Genomic DNA, 25,042 nt, shown 5'->3' with positions numbered 1-25,042 from the left:
CATGTTCTTTTTACTGTATAGTTAGCTAATTTTGATTCAGTCCATAACATAAGACTGTTCAGCAACTAATGTGTACTACCGGTGTGACACTTCTGACGTTTGAGAAGTAAAAGTCTTTATGTATAAAAGGTTTTTGTCATGGATTTGATCATGTTAATCTCTTTCTACAGTGTTGCTGTGTCCGTAGATGAAAGCTGTTGCTGTTGTTAAATGTCATTCTTCACTGCTTTACATGTTGAAAATTCTGCTCACTAAAATAGGCTCAGAAGAAGCCAGGATCTCCCTCTTAAACCAAGGGAAGCACTTTGTATTAGTTGTTAGCAACAACAGCAGCCAAATCAGAAGATTAAAATTCCTTCCCAAAATGTTTGTTTTCTGAAATCTAAGTACCTTAGATGTGACTAGCAGTTTTAAAAAGCCTTAGTGATTTTTAGCAACTTTCCTTATCCTCCAGCGATTAGTTACTCATGCTTGAAATCACTTGCACTTAAAATTTTACCACATATGTCGCAAAGTGCAGAAGAAACTTGTAATACGTTTCTATATTGTTTAGACATGAGGTCGAGTTTTATTTTTCAAAGTCAGAGGTAACTGTGCTTAGATGCTTTCCTTTATTGTTTACTGATTACTTTGAACTTTTATTTCTAAGGGTTAATACTGGGTAAATATTAGTAGTGAATGAAAAGGAGATATTTCTTACTTTCATTACAAAATTTGAAAGCAAATTGTTTAGCTTATTCAGTTGTGTGCTAATTTAAGTCCTCATCCTATTGCCTGTGAATAGGACTGCAATATACTCCCTGATCTCAGAGTTTAATTTTGAAAACATTTTGCTGGCAAGTAGGAAATATAAATAGTTCAAATGAGACTTGAATTCTTGGTTCTTGAGTATTGCTCAGATTAATAAACTCTACAATTAAGAGATATTTATTCATTTTAGGAGACAGTTATTTTTGCCTTGTAGCATAACCCAATTTTTTGATGACTGGTCAGGTACTAATAAGTAATTCCAAAATTAAGTGCGAGAAAAGAAAGTTAAATGTCAGCGGAAGAATCTTCTTTATGGTATTAATTTAATGCCAAAAAAATAGTGTATATTTTTACACTGTTTTTCCTCTTTATGATCTATAGGATTTTCCTAAGCCCAGTGAAGAGAAGATTAAATTGATTCTCAATCAAAGTGCCTGGACTTCTCAATCCAATTCTTTGGCATCTTGCTTGTCTAGAGTTTCTGGAAAATCTGAAACTGGGAAAACTGGTCTTATTAACCTAGGGAATACATGTTATATGAACAGTGTTATACAAGCATTGTTTATGGCCACAGAGTAAGTTTAAATATGAACTTTTTTTAAAATTTTAACTGTAGAAATTGACACATGCTGATGAAATGTAAGGTAGTGGTATTGCCTTCACATTATTGTACATAGCAGAAATATCAATATTTTCATATAGTTGCCTTAAGAAATTATTCTTGATGCTTAGGAACTTTTAAAATGTTAACTTATAAAATTCTACTTCATATTTATATTATATATTACATTTTGAATCATTTGAATTACTCTGACCTGGATATTTGTTAATATAACAGAGGAATTGATTGAGCTTATTTGAGAGTTTAAGGGTCTTCAAGTACTAATTTATTACCCTATAAGACAGTGTGTTTTTTTTTTTTTTTTCTTTTTTAACCTGTATATCTCTTGAGGTGGACGTGTATTTTTCTGCTTAGAGATATTTTGCTGTTTATCAGATCAGTAATGTCTTTGTTGCTACTAAGGAAATGTAAGCTCTGCATCCCCACCCCAGGTTGAAGGATACTGAACAAATATATAAACAGACATGTTTCTTTGCCATCTTATAGACTTTCTTTCAAATTTATTTTCTTTTGCAGCCAAGCAAATAGGAAATCAGAGTTGTTAGCTATGTGAATACAATTGGTAAAGGTACAAAATAATGGTAAACTTTTCCTGAACACAAAAATACAGTTGAATTTTTCTCTTCTGTACCAATACATGGAACTTGACCAAAGGTGTTTTTAAAATGAGTTCCAAGCCTGTGTAAGTTTTTATGCCTCCCTTCATAAACTGAAAGTTTAGCTTTATTTTATTTCCTAGCCTCAGAATATACTATCAATAAGGTGCTTTTCATTTGGTTTAGTGTTTTGTCTTTTGATTTGTTTGTACTTGGGATTTTTTGTTTTTTAATAAAATGTAAATATTCTTAGACACAAGTGATACTAGGCATAAAACTAAAATAATCCATGTCTCACCCCCAGAGGTCATCTAATCCAGCCCTCTCATTTTACAGATGTGAGAGAAGGCAGAGACCCAAAGCAGTTAGAACTGGCAGCTGCAGTTAGAAGAGCACATCTTATTGTACAGTGGCCAATAATACTATCTCAGAATAGACAGCGTATTTTATTTCTTTAGTAATATGTAAATTCTTTGTGGTTAAAAAAAACTATAACTAAATAAAATAAAAATCAGACATTCTCATTCCCAAAGGTACTTTAATAGTTTTGCCTGCATTGTTCCAGACTTGTTTTTTGTACTATGATAAGATTTATCTAGTACAAAAACAAATGCATTTTTTAAATATGTTTATAAAGAATCTTATTTATATATTATTTTCCAGCCACTTTTTTTTTTTAATGATTTGTGTGGAAATAGTCCCATGTTAGGGCAATGACAGAACTGTGTCATGCTGAATAAATAGGGGTACCATAATTTATTTAACCAAATTCATGTTGATGAATATTAGGTTGTTTTGCTTATAATTAACATCTCTCTGCCAATACAGAGGATATTCTTTGAATAGAGTGTCCAAATCGCTCTCCAGAAAGGCTATAGCATTTATCACATTTAAACTTGCATACTAATACATGATTGTACCTATGACCCCATACGTTTAGCAGTACTTGATACAATCAGTCTTTAAAATTTTTTCCAATCTGGAGGAAAATGTCTTTTCATTTTAATTTGCTTTTTGCTGACCTTTACAGAATTTTTCCCTCTCTAGTTTTCTTTGCTCATTTGTGTTTCTTTTCTGAATAACCTATTCTTTCCATTGTGCACCTATCAGTTGGGCCTTTTTCTTTTTCATGCTGATTTATATGTACTCCAGATGGTAATACAATATTACTTACATTCTTTTAGTCAGTACAATTCAAATTTGTAGAGTGTTTTGTTTGCAATTTTTTTATTTTATGTAGTCAAATCTATTTATCATTTCCAGTGCCTGAATTTTAGGAAGCCTTCCCCCCTCCAAACTTCCTCCCCCCTCCACCTTTTTCTTTTAAACACTTCAGTAGCTTTGTATTTTACATTTGGTTCATTACTCCTATTGCATTTGTGATGATATGAAATCTTAGCTAATTCACTCTTTTCTCGAAATGGTTACCCACTTTGTCTATATTGTTTTTTGAATAGTTTCTCCTTTTCCTCTCCAGCACTAGTACCACACTTTTTAAATCACTACCTTTATAGTAGTTTTGATGACAGCATTTTTTAAACTTCATACAAATTTGAAAAAGTGTAAAAATTGTTTATAGTTATTAGTTAATAGCTTAATCTATTTCTATTTGCTAGTTCAGAAGAGAGGAATAATGCATGACAGCATGTGGTCATTGCCAGGCCATGTAGTAAGTGTTCATTTACTGTCATTCTCTTCCTTCTTTACTACATTTATAGGCAGTGATTTTGTCAGGTAAAGGGCCTTCAGGTAAGTGAAATTTTACCTTGAGGATAATAAGTTCTTGAACTAGCTTCCTTTCGGCTTTTAAAAAAATGTGTTGTGTATATACATGTATACAAAAACTATTATATTTTATTTGCTTTCAGTTTCAGGAGACAAGTCTTATCTTTAAATCTAAATGGGTGCAATTCATTAATGAAAAAATTACAGCATCTTTTTGCCTTTTTGGCTCATACACAGGTGAGTATAAGTGTGTATTGTGAATGTGTTAACTGTGTTGATAATCTTCTTTACATTTCACAGTATACCAGACTTAGTGAACCTTTTTGACTGATGAGATAATATATATCTCTTCAGCACAACAAATCCATGTAGGAGTCTAAAGAGATACTGCCTAAAATCAGGATATGTCCTGAGTTTTTGTTTCTTCCTTCTACTTTCCATTCTTATAGATGAACGTTTTCCTGACCCGTTATTCTAATTATTATGGATAAAAATCTGATTTTCTATCCAAAAAAATAAGCTCCATCATGAAGAAATCTTTTAAAGTGCATCTTTAATATTAAGCTTATTGATACTTTGGTAGATTTTTACAGTAATGAGCAATTAAAAATGAACAATTAAAATAATTTATGGCACCTTAGCTTTTTTCTGCAGCTTCTAATATATATATGTACCCTTTCATTATGACTAAACTTTTAAGCTCTAGAATTTAACAGATAAACTGTTCACCCATTAAGTTCTAGAGTTTAAAATTTTATGATGATCTTTTATGTCCACAAATTAATCCAAGGCAATGAGTTTATGTTAATGGAAAGAACATCACATATAGTAAATAGACATTTATTGAGAGACCCAATATGCAGACTGATAAGCAGTCAAAATAGAATCCCTATGCTCAAGAAGCTTATACTTTAAGTTTTGAGTAATGTGAATAATATATATCATTTATAAATAACAAATATCATTTTCTAGTTTTACTCTGATTGTCTTAGTTTCACAGAGGTCTAAAAGAGTAGATAGTTACAGCCAGAGGAGAAGATAGATTCAGAATTGGTGGAATTGAGTTGATAGGAATGCTTTGTTTCCTATCTCTAAGCTAAGAAATATCTCAACTATAACTTCTTGAGTGGAAAGAATCAAGATAGGGTTGACATATGAAATGTTAGTGATGGCCTATGAGATACTCAAAGGATCATTTTGAGTATTCTTTACCTGGGGGAAATATGTTCACAAATTATATTTAACATCTCAGGACCAAGGGAGATGAAATCTCCTCCCTCCAGTTCCCAGACATTGTTTTCTAATAAATGGACTTATGCTCTTGCTTTATCACTAGTCCGTATTTCCTGTATACTATATAGAGTTGGCCCTTGCACAACAGAGGTTTGAACTACGAGGGTCCACTTACACGTGGATTTTTTCAATAAATAAGTACTCTAGTACTACACAGTCCATGGTTGGTGGACACCACAGATGTGGAACCACAGATATGGAGGGCCTACTATAAAGTTATACCCAGGTCTTTGACTAAGCAGAGGGTCAGTACCCCTAACCCCTAGGTTGTTCACTGATCAGCTGTATAACATGTGTGTATGTGTGTCTATGTGTATACCTGTAGATGTAAATACATTATATATGCTATATTAACTTAAGTCAGAGCTATTAAGGAAAAAAAACCTTAGTAGGCTTCCATATTCCTAACAAAAGAAGAAAGGAATTAATAAGAGAACCTAATCAAAGTTCTGTCATAGTTGAGACCCTTTCTAATAGCAAGCCAACAAGGATCGTTTTGGACAGGTAGATTTTCCCTGCATAATTTTAAAAGCTTTTCTTGTGATTAATAAAGCTAACACTTTTTGAGCATTTAACTTTGTCTAGCTCCTGTAATAAGTGGTTTACATATATTATCTCTTAATCCTCAAAATCCATCTATGAGGTAATAGGTAGTATTCCTATTTTACAGGTGAAGAAATGGGGCTTATGTTAACTGCTTTCAAAGTCATGCAAACAAGTGCCAAGATTGGAATATGAACCAAATGATTTTGAACCCATGTTGAACCAGTATACTAAACTCCCTCCTTTCAAAATGCTGTAAACATTCCTATTTTTAAAAAATTTTCCGTAACTGAGAAGCCTGTCATACCACAAATACTTAAAATATCAGGAGAATTCTAAATTTTCAAGTTGTAATCACAGCTTTTCAGATGCCTTTTTCAGTTCTTTTTCTGTCATAGCAAAATCTAGGATTTTATTTTATTGTATTGTTTTCATTTTTTTTGCCATGTAGAAGGCATGTGATCATGGATCAAGGATCAAATTCCCAGGCAAAGGATCAAACCTGTGCCACAGCAGTGACCCATGCAGCTGTGGTGACAATGTCAGATCCTTAACCTACTGTGCTAAGAGAACTCCAAAATCTAGGATTTGAACCTAGCTTGCTCTAAAGTATATGAGCAACCGCTTCACTAAACTGCCTCTGTACAAAAAATAAAATCAACAACATCTTTAACCGTATTGTTCATATCCTGTACAGTTATGACATGTACCCAGTCAAGGAAATATTCACCTAAAATAAGTATACATGGCTCTATAAAGTATGCCCCTTATTACTTTATACAAAAAAAAAAAAAAAAATTCAGTAACATGTCTTTTTCAGATTTGATTTTTTTTAAACTTCTGGACTCAAGCACATAGATAATACCAGGAGCATTATACTGGTGGAGAGGCCTGGGTTCTGATATCATCCCTCAACCACTGATTCAGCTAGATGACCTTGGGCAAGTCACATGGTTTCTCCAGCTCTGAATTCTCATCTTCAGAATGAGAAGTTATGACTGAAAGTTACCTCATTTATTTCTTACTAATTTTATGTGCCCCCATGTTTGGCACTTTGTAGTAAAGGTTAAGCCAGTGTAATTTTAGTAATCTTTATTAACCATTATTAGATGTTATACATTAAGATTTCATTTGTTTGGTTTATGGTGTAAGAAATCTCTCCTTTGTATTTTCTCTACTGATATCAAAAGAGAGAAGCATATGCACCTCGGATATTCTTTGAGGCTTCCAGACCTCCATGGTTTACGCCCCGATCGCAGCAAGACTGTTCTGAGTACCTCAGGTTTCTACTAGACAGGTAACAAGTATTTCTAAAGCTATGATTTGAATTTATGTTCTTTTCATAACAAATTTCTGTAGAACATTGTTTTTACCGTCAAAGACATATTTCAAGTGTTAATCTTTAAAATAGTTTGCATTTATTGTATGTTTTAAAGTGTTCTTTTGTTTTTAGTTTGGTTTCTTTTTTAAAATTTTCTTCCTTTAGGCCACTTGTTCTCAAAGTGTGGTACAAGGACCCTTAGGGGTTCCCAAAACAATTTCATGGGTCTTCCCTTTTCCAACTACCTGTCTGTATATATGTAGTTGAGGCCAAATTTTCTTCATATACTTCATCCAAAACAACATATCACAATAGATTGAATACAGAGCAGACATGAGGATCCAGCTGTCTTCTATTGAGACACATACTTGAAATATTTGCAAAATGTAAAACATTGACATTCTTCTCACTAAATTTTTTGGGATTTAGAAAATACAACTATTTTTCATTTTAAAATGTTATGTATGTTAACGTATAATGAGTTTATTGTTTTTAAATGTATTTTACTACTTTTATTCTCAGTTTTTGAATACAGTAAATATTGATAGATATAAGCTCTTGTGTTCCTCACTCATTTCCAAGAGTATACAGCCATTCAGAAACAAAAAATGTAATAGCTGCTCCTTAGATCAATTTGTAATTGGGTTGGTTTGGTAAATTTTGTGGTCTTCTTACCACTTAGTTAATAAAACCTATTATCTTCCTTTATTTCCCTACCTCTTCCTCTCTTTATGAATGACTGGTAAAATCAGTTGAGCTTAACATGTGCAACCTTCCTTCCACTCTGCAAGCATATGTTGAGTAGTTTCTTTGCACCAGGCATTCTGTGAGATGCCAGGCAGACAAAGATATATAAGACAGTTAGTGGACACAGTTTACTATAATAAGTGCTATAAAGTAGCATTATGAAGGAAGTGTAATGAGAGTAGAGAGTAGGAATAATCGCAAAGAAAGTGTAATGAGAATAGAGAGTAGGAATAGTCACTGATGTCTCTTCTGATCTACGTTCTCAAACTGTTCAATATTCTTTTTGGTGAGGGAGGAGAAACTTGTTTTTATATTAAGCATTATATCTGATAAAAAAAATAACTTGGCTATTTATATAAGCCACCAATAATTTTAAGTAGAAATTACATTTAAATTTAAGTGAAGTAGATCCTTCCTTGTAGCACTGCGGTCTATGTCTAGTCACTTATGATGGAGGATGATAATGTGAGAAAAAAGAATGTATACATGTATGTGTAACTGGGTCACCATGCTGTACAGTAGGAAAAAAAAATAATGTATTGGGGAAATAAAAAATAAATTTAAGTGAAGTAGCCATATAATGATATACTGTCCTGCAGGCTCCATGAAGAAGAAAAGATCTTAAAAGTTCAGCCCTCACACAAGCCTTCTGAAAGTCCTGGGTGCAGTGAAACTTCTTTACAAGAAGTAGCCAATAAGGCAGCTGGACTAACAGAGACCTCTTGCACAAGTGATGGTGAGAAGACATTAATTGAAAAAATGTTCGGAGGAAAACTACAAACTCACATATGTTGTTTGAACTGCAGGAGTACCTCACAAAAAGTAGAAGCCTTTACAGATCTTTCACTTGCCTTTTGTCCTTCCTCTTCTATGGAAAACTTGTCTTTTCAAGATCCAGCATCATCAGGCAGTTCACATGATGGTGGTCTGATGCAGGGCAGGGTACCTGGTCCTTCAAAAGAACCAGGAGTCTATAATCCAGCAACAGCTGCCTTTGCCTGTGACTCAGCTGTCAGTGAAGGAATGGTGGGCAGTCCTGATGAGTTTCGCTGTGCTGAAGACATTTCTGTCCCTAATGACTCTCGCAAGATGCTTGTTAATAAAGACGTACCTCAGAAACCAGGAGGTGAAACCACACCTTCAGTAACTGACTTACTAAATTATTTTTTGGCTCCAGAGATTCTTACTGGTGACAACCAATACTATTGTGAAAACTGTGCCTCTCTGCAGAATGCTGAGAAAACTATGCAAATCACAGAGGAACCTGAATACCTTATTCTTACTCTCCTAAGATTTTCATATGATCAGAAGTACCATGTGAGAAGAAAAATTCTAGACAATGTGTCACTGCCACTGGTTTTGGAGTTGCCAGTTAAAAGAACTACTTCTTTCTCTTCGTTATCAGAAAGTTGGTCTCTAGATGTTGACTTCACTGATATTAGTGAGAATCTAGCTAAAAAATTAAAGCCTTCTGGAACTGAAGAAGCTTGCTGCCCCAAATTGGTGCCCTATCTATTGAGTTCTGTTGTGGTTCACTCTGGTGTATCCTCTGAAAGCGGGCATTACTATTCTTATGCCAGAAACATCACAGGTACCGAGTGCTCATACCAGCTGTGTCACCAGCCTGAAACTCTGGCACTAGCCTCCTCCCAGGGTCATTTACCAGGAAGAGATAGTCCCAGTGCAGTTATTGAACAGGATTTGGAAAATAAGGAAATGTCAAAAGAGTGGTTTTTATTTAATGACAGCAGAGTGACATTTACTTCATTTCAGTCAGTCCAGAAAATTACGAGTAGATTTCCAAAGGACACAGCTTATGTGCTTTTGTACAAAAAGCAGAACAGCACTAATAGTTTAGGTGGTAGTAATTCAACCACTGGACTCTGGGTAAATGGAGACCCACCTCTACAGAAAGAACTAATGGAAGCTATAACAAAAGACAATAAACTATATTTACAGGTAAGTTGGAAATATAAAAACGTCATCACTTATGGAAAATATTTCAGCATTTGGCACGTGGTTAAATGAGTTCCCTCATTTTGAAATCCAACTTTTGCATTCTCAAGGAATTTACTAAGTGGTCACTTTGAAATTTGAATCTGGGTTTATATGAAATGGGTTCATCCTATATAACTAAATTTTCTTACTTTCTAATGTTATGAGTTAATTATGAAGAGGCACAATTAGATGCAGTATAGAAGACTTTGTTTTTAATTACAAAAGATGTGATCATTATTAAATCTTTCCATATGGAAACAGGAAGTTAAATAAAACGGGAGTATCTCCCGCTTCCCTTAGTCCCACCTGCCAGGGAAACAGCAGCTAAATTTGATATTTATCCTTTTAGACTTTTGTATAAATATTTTAAGAACTATTTATTGACAGTCAGAAGGATAAGATAAAGGAACTAAAAGGTGGAGTATATAAAGAAAGTATATATATGTATTCTTCAAGGAGCTGATCAGTAAGTCCAAGGCTGTAATAGAACAATTTATAAATAAAAGCCCTGAAATAAAGTTTTATAGGAGCTGAATTTACTTGTAAATATACATTTAACAGGCAGTTAATGATTTTTCTAATTTTCTTAAAAAGCCTTACTGAGAAGTATTTTTCTTTGAAACCTGCCAACTTACTACTAACATAAAGGACCAGCAGTAAATTGTAGTTGAAATTGTAGGTTTATTAATTGAGTAGTCCTAATGATTTCATGAGTTTAAATAAGCAAGTTTCTAAAAATTTTGTGTTTGAAAGGCACGAAACTCCTAAAGGATATAGAATAAGAGAAAAAAATGGTACTTATTTTTAGAGGGAAGTTTACTCAAAAGTTGTCAAATTTACTGTATTATAAAATTTTCAAAAAATGATACATAGTACATTTTTAAAAGAGCATGGCAATGTTCCAGAGTAACACAAAAGGAATACATTTTACAGAAAAAAAAATTAGACACTCAGAATATTTGTTAGAACTGTTCACTACCAAAGATTCTAGCAGCCAGTCAGAAGGCATAATCAGAGTAAAAAGGTAATAGAATGTATGCAACCATATCCTTGCTAGATGTCAAACAGGCGCTAGACAGGAATCATCATGATTCTTAAAGATGGAAAGGTGCAGTGAGGGTAAGAGGCTCAGGTTGAAATAGAAATATTCTCTAATATAAAATATAATGTCCAGTGCAATAGTGATTTTTGGAAATACATAGAAACTAATTTCTACGATTAGAGTGCCAAAAGTTCTTATAACAACCACTTGTGTTGCAGCCTAGCTCTAAATGATTCTGTTTTGCCATTTGCCCCATTACATTCTGATTTTACAGTGTTTGTGGGTGATAAGCCATTCTTTTATCATTGTTTTAACACTGCTATGTCACTATAAAGAAAAATCATTATGTACTTTGTTAACTCAGCAGTTGTTCTAAATTCCATCTTAAGTCTCAGATTGGCCAGTTGTTTAATGCAAAAACGATACTGCTAAATTTTATGTTAAGGTATTTATTTACCTATATGAAGACAGGCTGTTAAAGCTTCCTTATCAAAGTGCCTTTTTAAAGCAAATTACAATAACAAACCCTCAATACTTAATTAGAAACTTAAGATTAATTGATTAGTTGCTTTTAAATACAGTAATGTAATTGATAAGGTTTGAATTGTGATGTTTCTCATATTGTGTAACTGAATCATTCTGGTATTTTAAATTTGTGCCCAGAGACTATGTTGTTTCTTCTATTGTACTGATGAACATGTTCTCATAATTGCCCGGCAGTGAGAACCTGTGGTGTTGGGGTTCTGTATACAGCAGTTTTCAGCTATCGTTTTTTTAGTTTTGAACTTCTGGAACAAGGAACATGTATGTTTTTGTTCTTTTTTTTTTTTAACATTTATTGTTGAGGTATAGTTATAAGCTTGCGCCCATTTTATAGTAATAATGCTTTATAACAGATTGCTATGTCCAGGATATAATTTTAGCTTTAGGAAATAGGATAGTTGTTAAACACTTAAATCTTAGTAAGGATGTGGAATTGAATAAAGTAACAACTAGACTTAAAAGTGCTAGAAAGAAACTCTTGCCCTTTCTAGTATTGGCACAATGAGTGGTTTTGAAATGCCTGGGCAAAAAATCCTGTCTCAGACCTCTTTCTATTCTGTATCACAGCCTGAGACAAAGGAGAGCAATGCAAGCTGTGGATCTTGAAGTAAATTTCGGAAAAGGGTCGTCTCCATATATCTCTCTCCCCTCAGTCCAGCTTCTGTTAGGAGTGTCTCCATTATTTTAGTGTTCAGATTACATAAATCATGCGTTTAGTTAGGACAGAGAGAAAGGTTGTGTAAGTCACCACCTGTCCCCACTGACCCACATCAACTGCAGACACTTCTCTCCTTATGTTTCTTTTCTTTTTTTTCCCCCTTTGGAGGAGGTGGTAGTTTAATGTCTTAATTTCTTTCTTTATCAGACATGCAGAAGAGTATGTATCATATCCGTGAAGTTTAAAGAAAAAAAGATGGATTGATTTAATGTTAACAGATTTACGTGAATGAGAGATCTAAACTCCTCCTTGTCACTGGACCAATAGTCCACTCCTGAAATAAGAATTAAGTTTCATACCTGACATAAAAATGGGATATAAATTACATGTTGTGACATTCATAATTTGTGACATGTACATAATGTTCTCTTCTATATTAAAAGAAATAAGATGAAAAGCAGTTTCACCTACTTTTTTCCATTGTTTAAGCTTAAATTCTGAAAAACAGAATTTCATATATCCAGAGGTCAGCCATGTATTTTTATGTAAATAGGTAAGAAGGCAAAAAGGAATATTACTGTCTTGGGAAGCTCTGTGTCCTTAAATATAATATAGGTTTTAGTTGTATCTGAAGCAGTGGAGTCACTTAGTTTTCTATTTTGTATGTCTTCAACATAGCTTCTGGCAGGAAATCACTTTTTAGCAAAGTTCAGGCAAAAATCAATATCTTTTTTTTTTTTTTTCTCTCTTTTTAGGGCAGCACCTGAAGGATATGGACGTTCCCAGGCCAGGCATCGAATTCGAGGTGCAGCTGCTGGCCTACACCATAGCTCACTGCAACACCAGCCACAGCAATGCCAGATCTGAGCCACATCTGCGACCTACACCACAGTTCATGGCAGCACCAGATCCTTAACCCACTGAGTGAGGCCAGGGATCAAACCCACATCCTCATGGATACTAGTTGGCTTCGTTACTGCTGAGCCATGAGAGGAGCTCCAAAAATCACCATATCTTTTGGGAGCAGAACTTATTGAACTCTACCTTGCCATATTCATTATATTTTATTTCTTTCATTAGAGAACATGATCTATACCTTAAACTAGATATTGTTTCTTAGATACAGTGATATTTTCATTGCTTTTTAAATAGCTTAATAGATTATAGAGCTAGAGCAGAGGATTTTTGTTATTTTTGTGTCTGTTTCTGACATAACTATGGCTTATATTTTCTATCTGTAAAAAAAAAAATTGTAATTCTTTAACTTCACCAATTGAAGAATAAACTAATATACCCTCTGAAAAGTATTGTGCAGTTAGACATTATACAGAGGAGCCAGCACTAATAAATATTGTAAATGATAGAGTAAGTGAAAAAATGTTTTCAAGAAATATCCTACAAATTAAGTTTTAAAAGCCTAAGCCCTGTCCCAGACAGGTTCACTAGCCCATTCTGCTAGAAGGATTTCTTATGTAAAGTCATATTCAACCATAAAAATATGTGACGCTTGATAATTTTCTGTATAGGGAATCATACAGTAGTTGCTGTATGCTACTGAGAAACAGGCTGTCCATAGTATAAGCAGTGGACATAAGGGGTTTTTTTCTCCGTAAGTAATACAAAATCAGGCATCTCATGAAGGCATAAACTAAGAAAATTTAGCTAGAACTTATCAAATCATATTACCTTGCCAGGAGGAGCAAAGTAATTGGGCTTTTAGTTTAAAAATTGGAAATAGTATAGTTTTTATTATTAATGTTGACCATAGTGTGAAAATTCTTCAGATGATTGTACCAGTTAACAGTTGTGCTGTTAGCAGTAGCTTTTAGACCTTGTTGACACTGCTTTTGAAAGTGATAGCCCCTTTCCCAGGAAAAGTGGACATATGCCAGAATATTTTGCTTATTCCAAGGAGTTTGGGCCAGTTTTAAAAATCCAATTCTATATGTTGCCAAATGAATTTGCAGTTTATTTATAAATAAATATTTATTCAAATTTGCTTGCTTTGTGGCTAAGTCCCTAATAGTGTTCCAATCTTAGATCATTACTGTACACTGAGCACCTTTTGTACGTCTGGCACACAGGTGAATTTGGTTCCATTTAAAAGTTTTAATAACCTGGTAGGGAAAAGTTTTGAGTAATACTGTAAGGAGATGGACTCCATTTTCCTTAGCAGTGTTTCCAAGATCTCTTAATTATTGAGAAATATTGTGAAGAAAGGGTAGGAAAAAAAATCAGCTTTGATTATTTATACCTTTTACAGTATCACCCATTTCCAGAACAACTCCACTCGATGGAGAATAGGTAATCCATTGTTACAACTTTTGAATTCTGTGTTCTCTGTATTAGAAAAGAAATCTATTCCTGTCTTTGTTGATGAGTCTTACAAGAACTGTAAAATTTCTGTAGGGAAATTTAAAGACTGAAGACTTCAGTTTCCTCTTCTTTAAAGTGAGGTATTGTAAAGACAAAAAAAAAAAAAAGGAGTTCCTGTCGTGGCACAGTGGTTAACAAATCCAACTAGGAACCATGAGGTTGCGGGTTTGATCCCTGCCCTTGCTCAGTGGCTTAATGATCCGGTGTTTCCGTGAGCTGTGGTGTAGGTCACAGACACGGCTCGGATCCCACGTTGCTGTGGCTCTGGAGTAAGCTGGCAGCTACAGCTCCGATTAGACCCCTAGCCTGGGAACCTCCGTATGCCGCGGGAGTGGCCCAAGAAATGGCAAAAAGACAATCATTAAATAAATAAATTGAGGTATTGAAACAGAAAAACCTTTAGGATCTGTCATTCTCTAGCGTTACACCAGGATTTTGCTATCTTGTTTGCTCCATCTGTGATAAAGTACTTCACTTTAGTAAGATTTGGTAAGAATTAGTGTAATTGATATTTTTAAAGTTACTGAGGATGCTTATTAAAGATTAAGGCAGTTTAAAAATATTTATATAGTTATATTCCCATCCATTGTATTTGAATTTTAAGCTCATAAAAATTATTTTTAATTTTAGGAACAAGAGTTGAATGCTCGAGCCCGGGCCCTGCAAGCTGCATCTGCCTCCTGTTCATTTCGGCCCAATGGATTTGATGACAATGATCCACCAGGAAGCTGTGGACCAACTGGTGGTGGGGGTGGAGGAGGATTTAATACAGTTGGCAGACTCGTATTTTGATGCTGAGAGAGTCTAAAATTCAATGGTCACAAAACATGCGATACCATCTATGACTGTTAAAATGTCAGACTGTAACAAATATCATATCTATTATTTTTCTTTTCATTAGACCCTTATACTTTAAGAAAATACACTCAGTGCTTGTTTTTATTTTCTTGATAATACATTTATTAACAAAATGCATCATGGGAAAAAAATCTACCTCTTAAAATTCCATTTGCTTTTATGGTTAGACGTGCTTGACCAAAAAATTTTCAGAGGAAAATATGTACCTGGTCCCTAATTAAGCTGCATTAAATTTAGTAGAGGCATTTAAATTGTCCTGTCCTCAGTTTTACTGAAGAAAAAAAATAGATTCCATTTAGCATCCTTTATAAAAGAATTGATATTAGAGGTTAAAGAAATATTGTTTAAAAAGAAAATCTTTTATTTCTTGTGTAGTTAGCCCATTATTAAATTCAAGTCTTTAAGAATTCTAGAGATGATACAGTCTCTCATGAAGGCAATAACAAAAAATGTATCAAGCTGTAGTACTTTTCAGGTTTGTTCAGTGCTGTCTTCAACATCACTGTATCTACATTTCAAGTACAAATTTTTTTTTAAAAAAGGATTATTTATACATATGTGCTGAATTGATTTTAAGAAAGGTGCATGATCCTGTAGGAGCAATGTTTTTACCTAAAAATTGTTAACTTTGTAGTATTTCTAATTGAGGATTTTAAAAATTCTATTTCAGGGAGTATATTCTTCTGTGTGTTTCGAAGGAGGTGAGTTCTGTATGTGCCTTGCAGTACTGTAATTCAAAAATAGGAATCTTTGGCTGCGGAAAAGTTTTTTTTTAAATGAAATGTTAGGAAGTAATTTTTTGTGCTAATACTAAAATTATAACTTTTTGAAAGGTATTAGATTTTCCTGAAGTAAAATCTGATGGTTCTAAATAAATAAGTGTGATTGTTTCTTTCTAACTCTTAAAAGAATTCAGAGCAAATGAACCTAGTCAAGTAAAAAAATTTTTTTGATTTTGTTATCTAATCCTCAGAATATTAAATATTGATCACGTATTTTTAGAGTTGTACATTTGGGTTTGGTTTTTTGTTCGAGTCATGTGTTTTGCACAGTTGTTTCTGTTTCACAGTTTCAGATAAAATGTCAAAACGTCAGCCCCTACCAACTCATATTTTCTTTCACCAGGAAACTGGAAACAAGTCACTTCTCCAAAGTCTTGATTATACATGGAGTGATCCCACTTGTCCCCATTCCTAAAAGTTGTAACTTATCCATGGTTGTACATTGTTCTGCAGATTGGTCTCATATTTATTTTGAAAACATTTTAAGGAAAGAATGTTCTTTGGTGATTTGAGGTTTATCTTTTTCCCAAGGTTTTTAATGGCAGTGGTAAAAACAGAATGCCTCATCTTCATTCTACTTCTTCCCACTCCTAACCTGTTTCTAGTCACCAGGAAGATTAGGAAACCTGACTGGATTAGTTAAAAACTGGAAATTCTTTGCAGAATTGATAGAGATTTCTCTTTCCCACAAATCACTGAACCATAGGATTTTTTTCAACTTCCTTTCCTATGGATTTCCTGTTGTTTTAATAGTGAATGTCTGAGCTACCCTATGAGTTCAGTTATCCCCTGGCTAGATAGTGATTTGTAGTCAGATTATATGAATCTTAGCATCCAATGAAATTGCTAAAGTCATTTAATTCTCAGTGGATTGATATTAGTCTCAGCTGCTTCTAATAGCAAATTCCCTAAAGACAGACCTACACAAAGTTTTATCTATGAATAGCAAGTCATTCGAGGATTTTTATTTGTCAGGATAATACATACTGAACTTTCAAAAATGATAACAAAAATCAAATTCTAGTTATATAATATTGAGCTTTTTTAGTTCTAACTTCACAGTACTATCAAATACTGGAAATTAAAGGTTTCAAGATTAAAAATACAGTAACATCAATTATTTGCTAATTTTTTTATTGAAGTAAAGTTGATTTACATCATTGTGTCAATTTCTGCTGAACAGAAAAGTGAGCCATGCCCACAGAATGTGGAAGTTCCCAGCCCAGGGACTGAATCCAAGCCAGCAATGCTGGATCCTTTAACCCACTGCACTAGGCCAGGGATTGAACCCATGCCTCCACAAGTCTGTTCTCTATGTGAGTATGTATCTTAGGTTCATTTGTGTTATATTTTAAGTGATATAATATGGTATTTGTCTTTTTCTTTCTGACTTACATCACCTACTATGATCTCTAGTTTATCCATGTTGTTGCAAATGGCATTATTATTTTTATGGCTGAGTATAGTCCATTCTACATATGTATGGTATATTTATCCATTCATCAGTCAATGACCATTTAGGTTGTTTCTATGTCGTCTTATGAATAGTGCTGCTGTGAACACTGGGACATGTCTTTTTTTATTATTATTTTTTAATAGCTATTTCCCCAATACAGTTTTTTTTCTACTGTACAGCATGGTGACCCAGTTACACATACATGTACACATTCTGTTTTCACACATTATCATGCTCCATCATAAGTGACTAGACATAGTTACCACGCTACACAGCAGGATCTCATTGGTGATCCATTCTAAAGGCAATAGTTTGTATCTATTAACCCCAAGCCCCCCAACCAACCCACTCCCTCCCCCTCCTCCTTGGCAACCAGAAGTCTGTTCTGCAAGTCCATGATTTTCTTTTCTGTGGAAAGGTTCATTTGTGCCCTATATTATTCCAGATAGAGGTGATCTTATGTGGTATTTGTCTTTCTAACTTCACTCAGTATGAGAGTCTCTAGTTCCATCCATGTTGCTGCAAATGGCATTATTTCATTCTTTTTTATGGCTGCGTAGTAATTCCGTTGTGTGTATATATACCACATCTTCCTAATCCAGTCGTCTGTCAGGGGACATTTGGGTTGTTTCCATGTCTTGGCTATTGTGAATAGAGCTGCAGTGAACATGCGGGTGCATGTGTCTTTTTCAAGGAAAGCTTTATACGGATATATGCCCAAGAGTGGGATTGCTGGGTCATATGGTAGTTCTATGTATAGATTTCTAAGGTATCTCCATAGTGGTTGCACCAGCTTACAATCCCACCAACAGTGCAGGAAGATTCCTTTTTCTCCATACCCCCTCCAGCATTTGTTATTTGTGAACTTATTAAAGATGGCCATTCTGACTGGTGTGAGGTGGTATCTCATGGTAGTTTTGATTTGCATTTCTCTAATAATCAGTGATGTTGAGCATTTTTTCATGTGCTTGTTGGCCATCTGTATGTCTTCCTTGGAAAAATATCTATTCAGGTCTTTTGCCCACTTTTCAATTGAGTTGGCTTTTTTGCTGTTGAGTTGTATAAGTTGTTTGTATATTCTAGAGATTAAGCCCTTGTCAGTTGCATCATTTGAAACGTTTCTGCCATTCTGTAAGTTGTCTTTTTGTTTTCTTTTTGGTTTCCTTTGCTGTGCAAAAGCTTGTCAATTTGATTAGGTCCCATTGGTTTATTTTTGCTTTTATTTCTGTTGATTTGGGAGACTGACCTGAGAAAATATTCATAAGGTTGATGTCAGAGAATATTTTGCCTATGTTCTCTTCCAGGAGTTTGGTGGTGTCTTGTCTTTAAGTCTTTCAGCCATTTTGAGTTTTTGTGCATGGTGTGAGGGTGTGTTCTAGTTTCATTGCTTTACATGCAGCTGTCCAGGTTTCCCAGCAATGCTTGCTGAAAAGACTGTCTTTTTCCCATTTTATGTTTTTGCCTCCTTTGTCAAAGATTAATTGACCATAGGTGTCTGGGATTATTTCTGGGTTCTCTATTGTGTTCCATTGGTCTGTCTGTTTTGATACAGTACCACACACTGTCTTGATGACTGTGGCTTTGTAATATTGCCTGAAGTTTGGGAGGGTTATGCCTCCTGCTTGGTTTTTGTTGTTCAGAATTGCTTTGGCAATTCTGGATCTTTTGTGGTTCCATATAAATTTTTGGATTGTTTGTTCTAGCTCTGTGAAAAATGTCATGGGTAATTTGATTGCTTTGGGTAGTATGGCCATTTTTACAATATTAATTTTTCCAACCCAGGAGCATGGAATATCTTTCCATTTCTTTACATCTTCTTTAATTTCCTTGATTAATATTTTATAGTTCTTGGCATATAAGTCCTTTATTACCTCCTTGGTCAGATGTATTCCCAGGTATTTGATTTTAAGTCAAAGTGGGGGGTGCAATTTTAAAAGGTATTGTATTTTTGTATTCCTTTTCTAATATTTAATTGTTACTATACAGAAATGCCACTGATTTCTGAATGTTAATCTTGCATCCAGCTACTTTGCTGAATTTGTTGATCAGTTCAAGTAGTTTTTGGGTTGAGTCCTTAGGATTTTCTATATCTAGTATCATGTCATCTGCATACAGTGACAGTTTTACCTCTTCTCTTCCTATTTGGATGCCTTTTATTTCTTTTGTTTGTCTGATTGCTGTGGCTAGAACTTCCACTACTATGTTGAATAACAGTGGTGAGAGTGGACATCCCTGTCTTGTTCCAGATTTTAGTGGGAAGGCTTTCAGCTTTTCTCCATTGAGTATTATATTTGCTGTGGGTGTGTCATAAATTGCTTTGATTATGTTAAGGTATGTTCCCTCTATACCCACTTTGGTAAGAGTTTTTATCATGAATGGATGTTGGACTTTGTCAAACGCTTTTTCTGCATCTACTGAGATGATCATGTGGTTTTTTATTTTTCTTTTGTTAATGTGGTGTATGACGTTGATTGATTTGCATATGTTGAACCATCCTTATGCACCTGGGATGAATCCCACCTGGTCGTGATGTATGATCTTTTTGATATGTTGTTAGATTTGGATGGCTGAAATTTTGTTGAGAATTTTTGTGTCTGTATTCATCAAAGATATTGGCCTATAGTTTTCTTTTTTGGTGGTATCTTTTTCTGGTTTTGGAATTAGGGTGATGGTGGCCTCATAGAATGTCTTTGGGAGTGTTCCTTCTTCAGTCTTCTGAAAATGTTTAAGGAGAATGGATATAAGTTCCTCTTTGTATATTTAGTAGAATTCACCTGTGAAGCCATCTGGTCCTGGACTTTCATTTGTAGGGAGTGTTTTTATGACATATTCAATTTCATTTCTAGTGATCAGACTGTTCAGTTGATCTATTTTTTCTTGATTCAGTTTTGGCAGGCTGTAAGTCTCTAGGAAGTTGTCCATTTCTTCAAGGTTGTCAAATTTGTTGGCATACAGTTGTTCATAGTATTCTCTCATGGTTTTTTGTATTTCTGTAGTATCCATTGTGACTTCTCCTTTTTCATTTCTGATTTTGTTTATTTGGGTTTTTTCTTTCCTCTTCTTGGTGAGTCTAGCCAGAGGTCTGTCAATTTTGCTTACCTTTTCAAAAAACCAGCTCTTGGTTTTATCGATTTCTTCAGTAGTTTTTTTAATCTCTACTTTATTGATTTCCTTTTGATCTTTATGATTTCCTTCCTTCTGCTAACTTTAGGTTTTGTTTGTTCTTCTTTTCCTAATTCATTTAGGTGTTGGGTTAAGTTGTTGATTTGAGATTTTTCATTTTTGAGGAAGGCCTTATTGCTATGAATTGCCCTCTGAGCACTGCTTTTGCAGCATCCCATAGATTTTGAGTGGATGTGTCTTCATTATCATTTGTCTCGAGGTATTTTTTTTTTTTTTTTTTTTTGGTCTTTTTGCTATTTCTTGGGCCGCTCCCACGGCATATGGAGGTTCCCAGGCTAGGGGTCGAATCGGAGCTGTAGCCACCGGCCTATGCCAGAGCCACAGCAACGCGGGGTCCAAGCCGCGTCTGCAACCTACACCACAGCTCACGGCAACGCCGGATCATTAACCCACTGAGCAAGGGCAGGGACCGAACCCTCAACCTCATGGTTCCTAGTTGGATTCATTAACCACTGCGCACAACGGGAACTCCTCGAGGTATTTTTTAATTTCCTTCTTGATTTCCTCATTGACCCATTGGTTTTTTAGTAGCCTGTTGTTTAGTCTCCATGTAGTAAGTTTTTTCTCATTTCTTTTCCTGTGGTTGATTTCTAATTTCATGCCATTGTGGTCAGAGAAGATACTTGAAATAATTTCTGTATTCTTAAATTTGTTGAGATTAGCTTTGTGCCCCAGTATGTGATCAATTCTTGAGAATGTTCCATGTGCACTTGAGAAGAAGGTATATTCTGATTTTTTTGGTTGGAATGTCCTGAAATGTCAATTAAGTCTAACTTTTCTATTGTGTCTTTTAGGATCTCTGTTGCCTTATTGATTTTCTGTCTAGAGGATCTGTCCATTGTTGTGAGTGGGGTGTTAAGGTCTCTGTGTCTTGAATTATAGTTTTGTCTGGATATATGCCAAGGAGTGGGATTGCTGGATCATATGTAATTCTATTTTTAGTTTTCTGAAGAACCTCCATACTGTTTACCATAGAGGCTTCACCAACTTACCTTCCCACCAATAGTATGGAAGGGTTCCCTTTTCTCCAGTCTCACCAGCATCTGTTATTTGTGGATTTGTGGACTTTTTTTTTTTTTTTTTTTTTGCCTTTTTAGGGCAACACCCACAGCATATGGTGTTCCCAGGGTAGGGTTCGTATCAGAGCTGCTGGCTACACATCTGAGCCACATCTGCAACCTACACAATAGCTCACTGCAACACCAGATCCTTAAGCCCCTGCTTGAGTCCAGGGATTGAACCTGAGTCCTCATGTATACTAGTCAGATTCATTTCCACTGAGCCATGATGGGACCTTCAGTTGTTTGTAGACTTCTTAATAGTGGCCATTCTGACCTCTGTGAAGTGGTACCTGATTGTGGTTTTCATTTGCATTTCACTAATAGTGATGTTGAGCATCTTTTCGTGTGCCTTTTGGCATCTGTATGTCCGGAAAATGTCTATTTCAGTCTTCTGCCCATTTTTCGGTTGGGTTGTTTGCTTTTTGTTGTTGTCGAGTTGTTTGTGTATTTTGGAAATTAAGCCGTTTGCATTGTTTGCAAATATTTTCTCCCATTCCAGAGATTGTCTATCCATTTTGTCTGTAGCTTCCTTTGCTGTGCAAAAGCTCATAAGTTTTATTGGGTCCCTTTTGTTTTCATTTCTATTGCCTTTGGAGACTAACCTCAGAAAACAGTGGTATGATTTATGTCAGAGAATGTTTGCCTGTGATCTCTTCTAGGAGTTTTATGGTATCATGTCTTATGTTTAAACCTTTAAGCCTTTTTTTTTTTTTTAATTTTTGTCTATGGTGTCAGAGTGTGGTCTGATTTCACTGAATTACATGCAGCTGTCCAACTTCCCCAGCACCACTTGCTGAAGAGATTATCTTTTTCCTATTACATATTCTTGTCTCCTTTATCAAAGATTAATTTACTGTAGACATGTAGGTTTATATCTGGGTTCTCTATTCTGTACCATTGATCCATATGTCTTTTTGTGTGTGTGCACCAATACCACACTATTTTAATTATTGCAATTTTGTAGTATTGTCTTGAGTCTGGGAGGGTTATACCTTCTGCTTTGTTCTTTTTCCTCAGGAGTGCTCTGGAAATTTTGGGTCTTTGATGGTTCCATTTAAATTGGGGGGTTATTTGTTCTAGTTCTGTGGAAAATGTCATGGGTAATTTGACATGGATTGCATTAAATCTGTAGATTGCTTTGGGTAATATGGCCATTTAAACAATATTAATTCTTCCAGTGTAAGAGCATGAGATATCTTTCCATTTCTTTCAGTCATCTTCAATTTCCTTTATTAATGTTTTATAGTTTTCAGCATATAAAACAAATCTGTTCCTTCTTGGTCAGATCTATTCTTATTATGTATTTTACATTTTTTTTGGTGTGATTTTAAAAGTTTTTTTGGTTTGCTTTTGGGGTTTTTTTTTTGTTGTTGTTGTTGTTGTTTAACATTCCCTTTCTGACATTTCATTGTTAGTGTGAAGAAATGCAAATGATTTCTGTGTCTTATATCCTGCTACCTTGCTGAATTTGTTCATTAGTTCTAGTAGATTTTATGTGGCGTCTGGGGGTTTCTATATGCAATATCATAATATCTGCATATGACAATTTTATCTCTTCCCTTCCAATTTGGATACCTTTTATTTCTTATTGGATTGCTGTGGCTAGGACTTCCATACTATGTTGAATAGAAGTGGTAGAAGTGGGCATCCTTCTCTTTTTCCAAATTTGAACAAGAAGGCTTTCAGCTATTAAACATTAAGTATTATATTTTGGCTGTGGGTTTGTCATAAATAGCTTTAATTATGTTGAGATATGTTCCCTCTGTACCCACTTTGGTAAGAGTTTTTATCATGAATGGATATTGAATTTTCTCAAATGCTTTTTCTGCATCTTTTTAGATGATCACATGGTCTTTGTCTTTTGTTGATGTTGTATATCACAATGATTTGCATATGTTGAACCATCCGTGTGAACTTGTGATGTATCCCATTTGGTTGTAGTTTATGATCTCTTTTATGTGTTGTTAGATTCAGTTAGCTAAAATTTTATTGAAAATTTTTGCATCTATATCCATCAAAGGTATCGGCCTGTAATTTTCTTTTTTGGTGGTAACTTTGCCCTTTGGTGGTTTTGATATTAGGGTCATTATGGCTTAATAGAATGTCTTTGGGAGTATTTCCTCCTCTTCAGTCTTTTGGAAGAGTTTGAGAAGGATTGATAAAAGTTCTTCTTTGTATGTTTGGTAAAATTCACCTGTAAGCCGTTTGGCCCTGGACTGTTATTTGTAGCAACTTTTATTACAGATTGTTTCACTCCCAATGATTGGTCTGTTCAAATTAACTGTTTCTTCTTGATTCAGGTTTGATGGGCTGTATGTTTCTAGAAACTTGTCCATTTCTTCTACATTGTTGAATTTGTTGGTTTATAATTGTTCATAGTATTCTTATGGATTTTGTATTTCTCTGGTTTCAGTCTGTTTTGTCTGATAATGAGAGTTTTGACCTCCACTTTCGTGTTGTTTCTCTTTGCATGAAATAGTTTGTACATCCCCTCACTTTCGATCTATATGTGTCCTTTACCCTAAAGTGGGTCTCTTGTAGGCAGTATATTGTAGGCTCTTGTTTTTTTTGTTTTGTTTTTTTTTTTCCCACTGTACAGCAAGGGGGTCAGGTTATCCTTACATGTATACATTACAATTACATTTTTTCCCCCACCCTTTGTTCTGTTGCAACATGAGTATCTAGACAAAGTTCTCAATGCTATTCAGCAGGATCTCCTTGTAAATCTTTTCTAAGTTGTGTCTGATAAGCCCAAGCTCCCGATCCCTCCCACTCCCTCCCCCTCCCATCAGGCAGCCACAAGTCTCTTCTCCAAGTCCATGATTTTCTTTTCTGAGGAGATGTTCATTTGTGCTGGATATTAGATTCCAGTTATAAGTGATATCATATGGCATTTGTCTTTGTCTTTCTGGCTCATTTCACTCAGTATGAGATTCTCTAGTTCCATCCATGTTGCTGCAAAGGGCATTATGTCATCATTCTTTTTTATGGCTGAGTAGTATTCCATTGTGTATATATACCACTTCTTCGGAATCCAATCATCTGTCGATGGACATTTGGGTTGTTTCCATGTCCTGGCTATTGTGAATAGTGCTGCAATGAACATGCGGGTGCACGTGTCTTTTTTAAGTAGAGTTTTGTCCGGATAGATGCCCAAGAGTGGGATTGTGGGGTCATATGGTAGTTCTATGTATAGATTTCTAAGGTATCTCCAAACTGTTCTCCATAGTGACTGTACCAGTTTACATTCCCACCAACAGTGCAGGAGGGTTCCCTTTTCTCCACAGCCCCTTCAGCACTTGTTATTTGTGGATTTATTAATGATGGCCATTCTGACTGGTGTGAGGTGGTATCTCATGGTAGTTTTGATTTGCATTTCTCTAATAATCAGCGATGTTGAGCATTTTTTCATGTGTTTGTTGGCCATCTGTATATCTTCTTTGGAGAAATGTCTGTTCAGGTCTTTTGCCCATTTTTCCATTGATTGA

The 25,042-nt window shown here is 34.9% G+C and overlaps 1 protein-coding gene across 1 annotated transcript in view; it reads left to right on the top strand.

The window, feature by feature from the left end:
* USP38 (ubiquitin specific peptidase 38) overlaps positions 1-16,081 on the top strand; it is a 33,473-nt gene extending 17,392 nt beyond the window's left edge. The window contains exons 6-10 of the mRNA XM_021100666.2: positions 1,132-1,325; positions 3,837-3,930; positions 6,720-6,826; positions 8,197-9,556; positions 14,845-16,081. Coding sequence (XP_020956325.1) covers positions 1,132-1,325; positions 3,837-3,930; positions 6,720-6,826; positions 8,197-9,556; positions 14,845-15,006 — 1,917 coding nt within the window. The 3' untranslated portion in view covers positions 15,007-16,081. The remainder of the gene's footprint in view (positions 1-1,131; positions 1,326-3,836; positions 3,931-6,719; positions 6,827-8,196; positions 9,557-14,844) is intronic.
* The last annotated feature ends 8,961 nt before the right edge of the window (positions 16,082-25,042 follow it).

Source organism: Sus scrofa, chromosome 8 (genome assembly GCF_054392235.1).
Source record: "Sus scrofa isolate SSC_HxYL_T2T_F1_AM1 chromosome 8, Sscrofa_HxYL_maternal_Yorkshire_Landrace_v2.0, whole genome shotgun sequence".
NCBI lineage: Eukaryota > Metazoa > Chordata > Mammalia > Artiodactyla > Suidae > Sus > Sus scrofa.
Note: the sequence above shows the minus strand (reverse complement) of the source record. Positions and strands in the feature narration are given on the sequence as shown.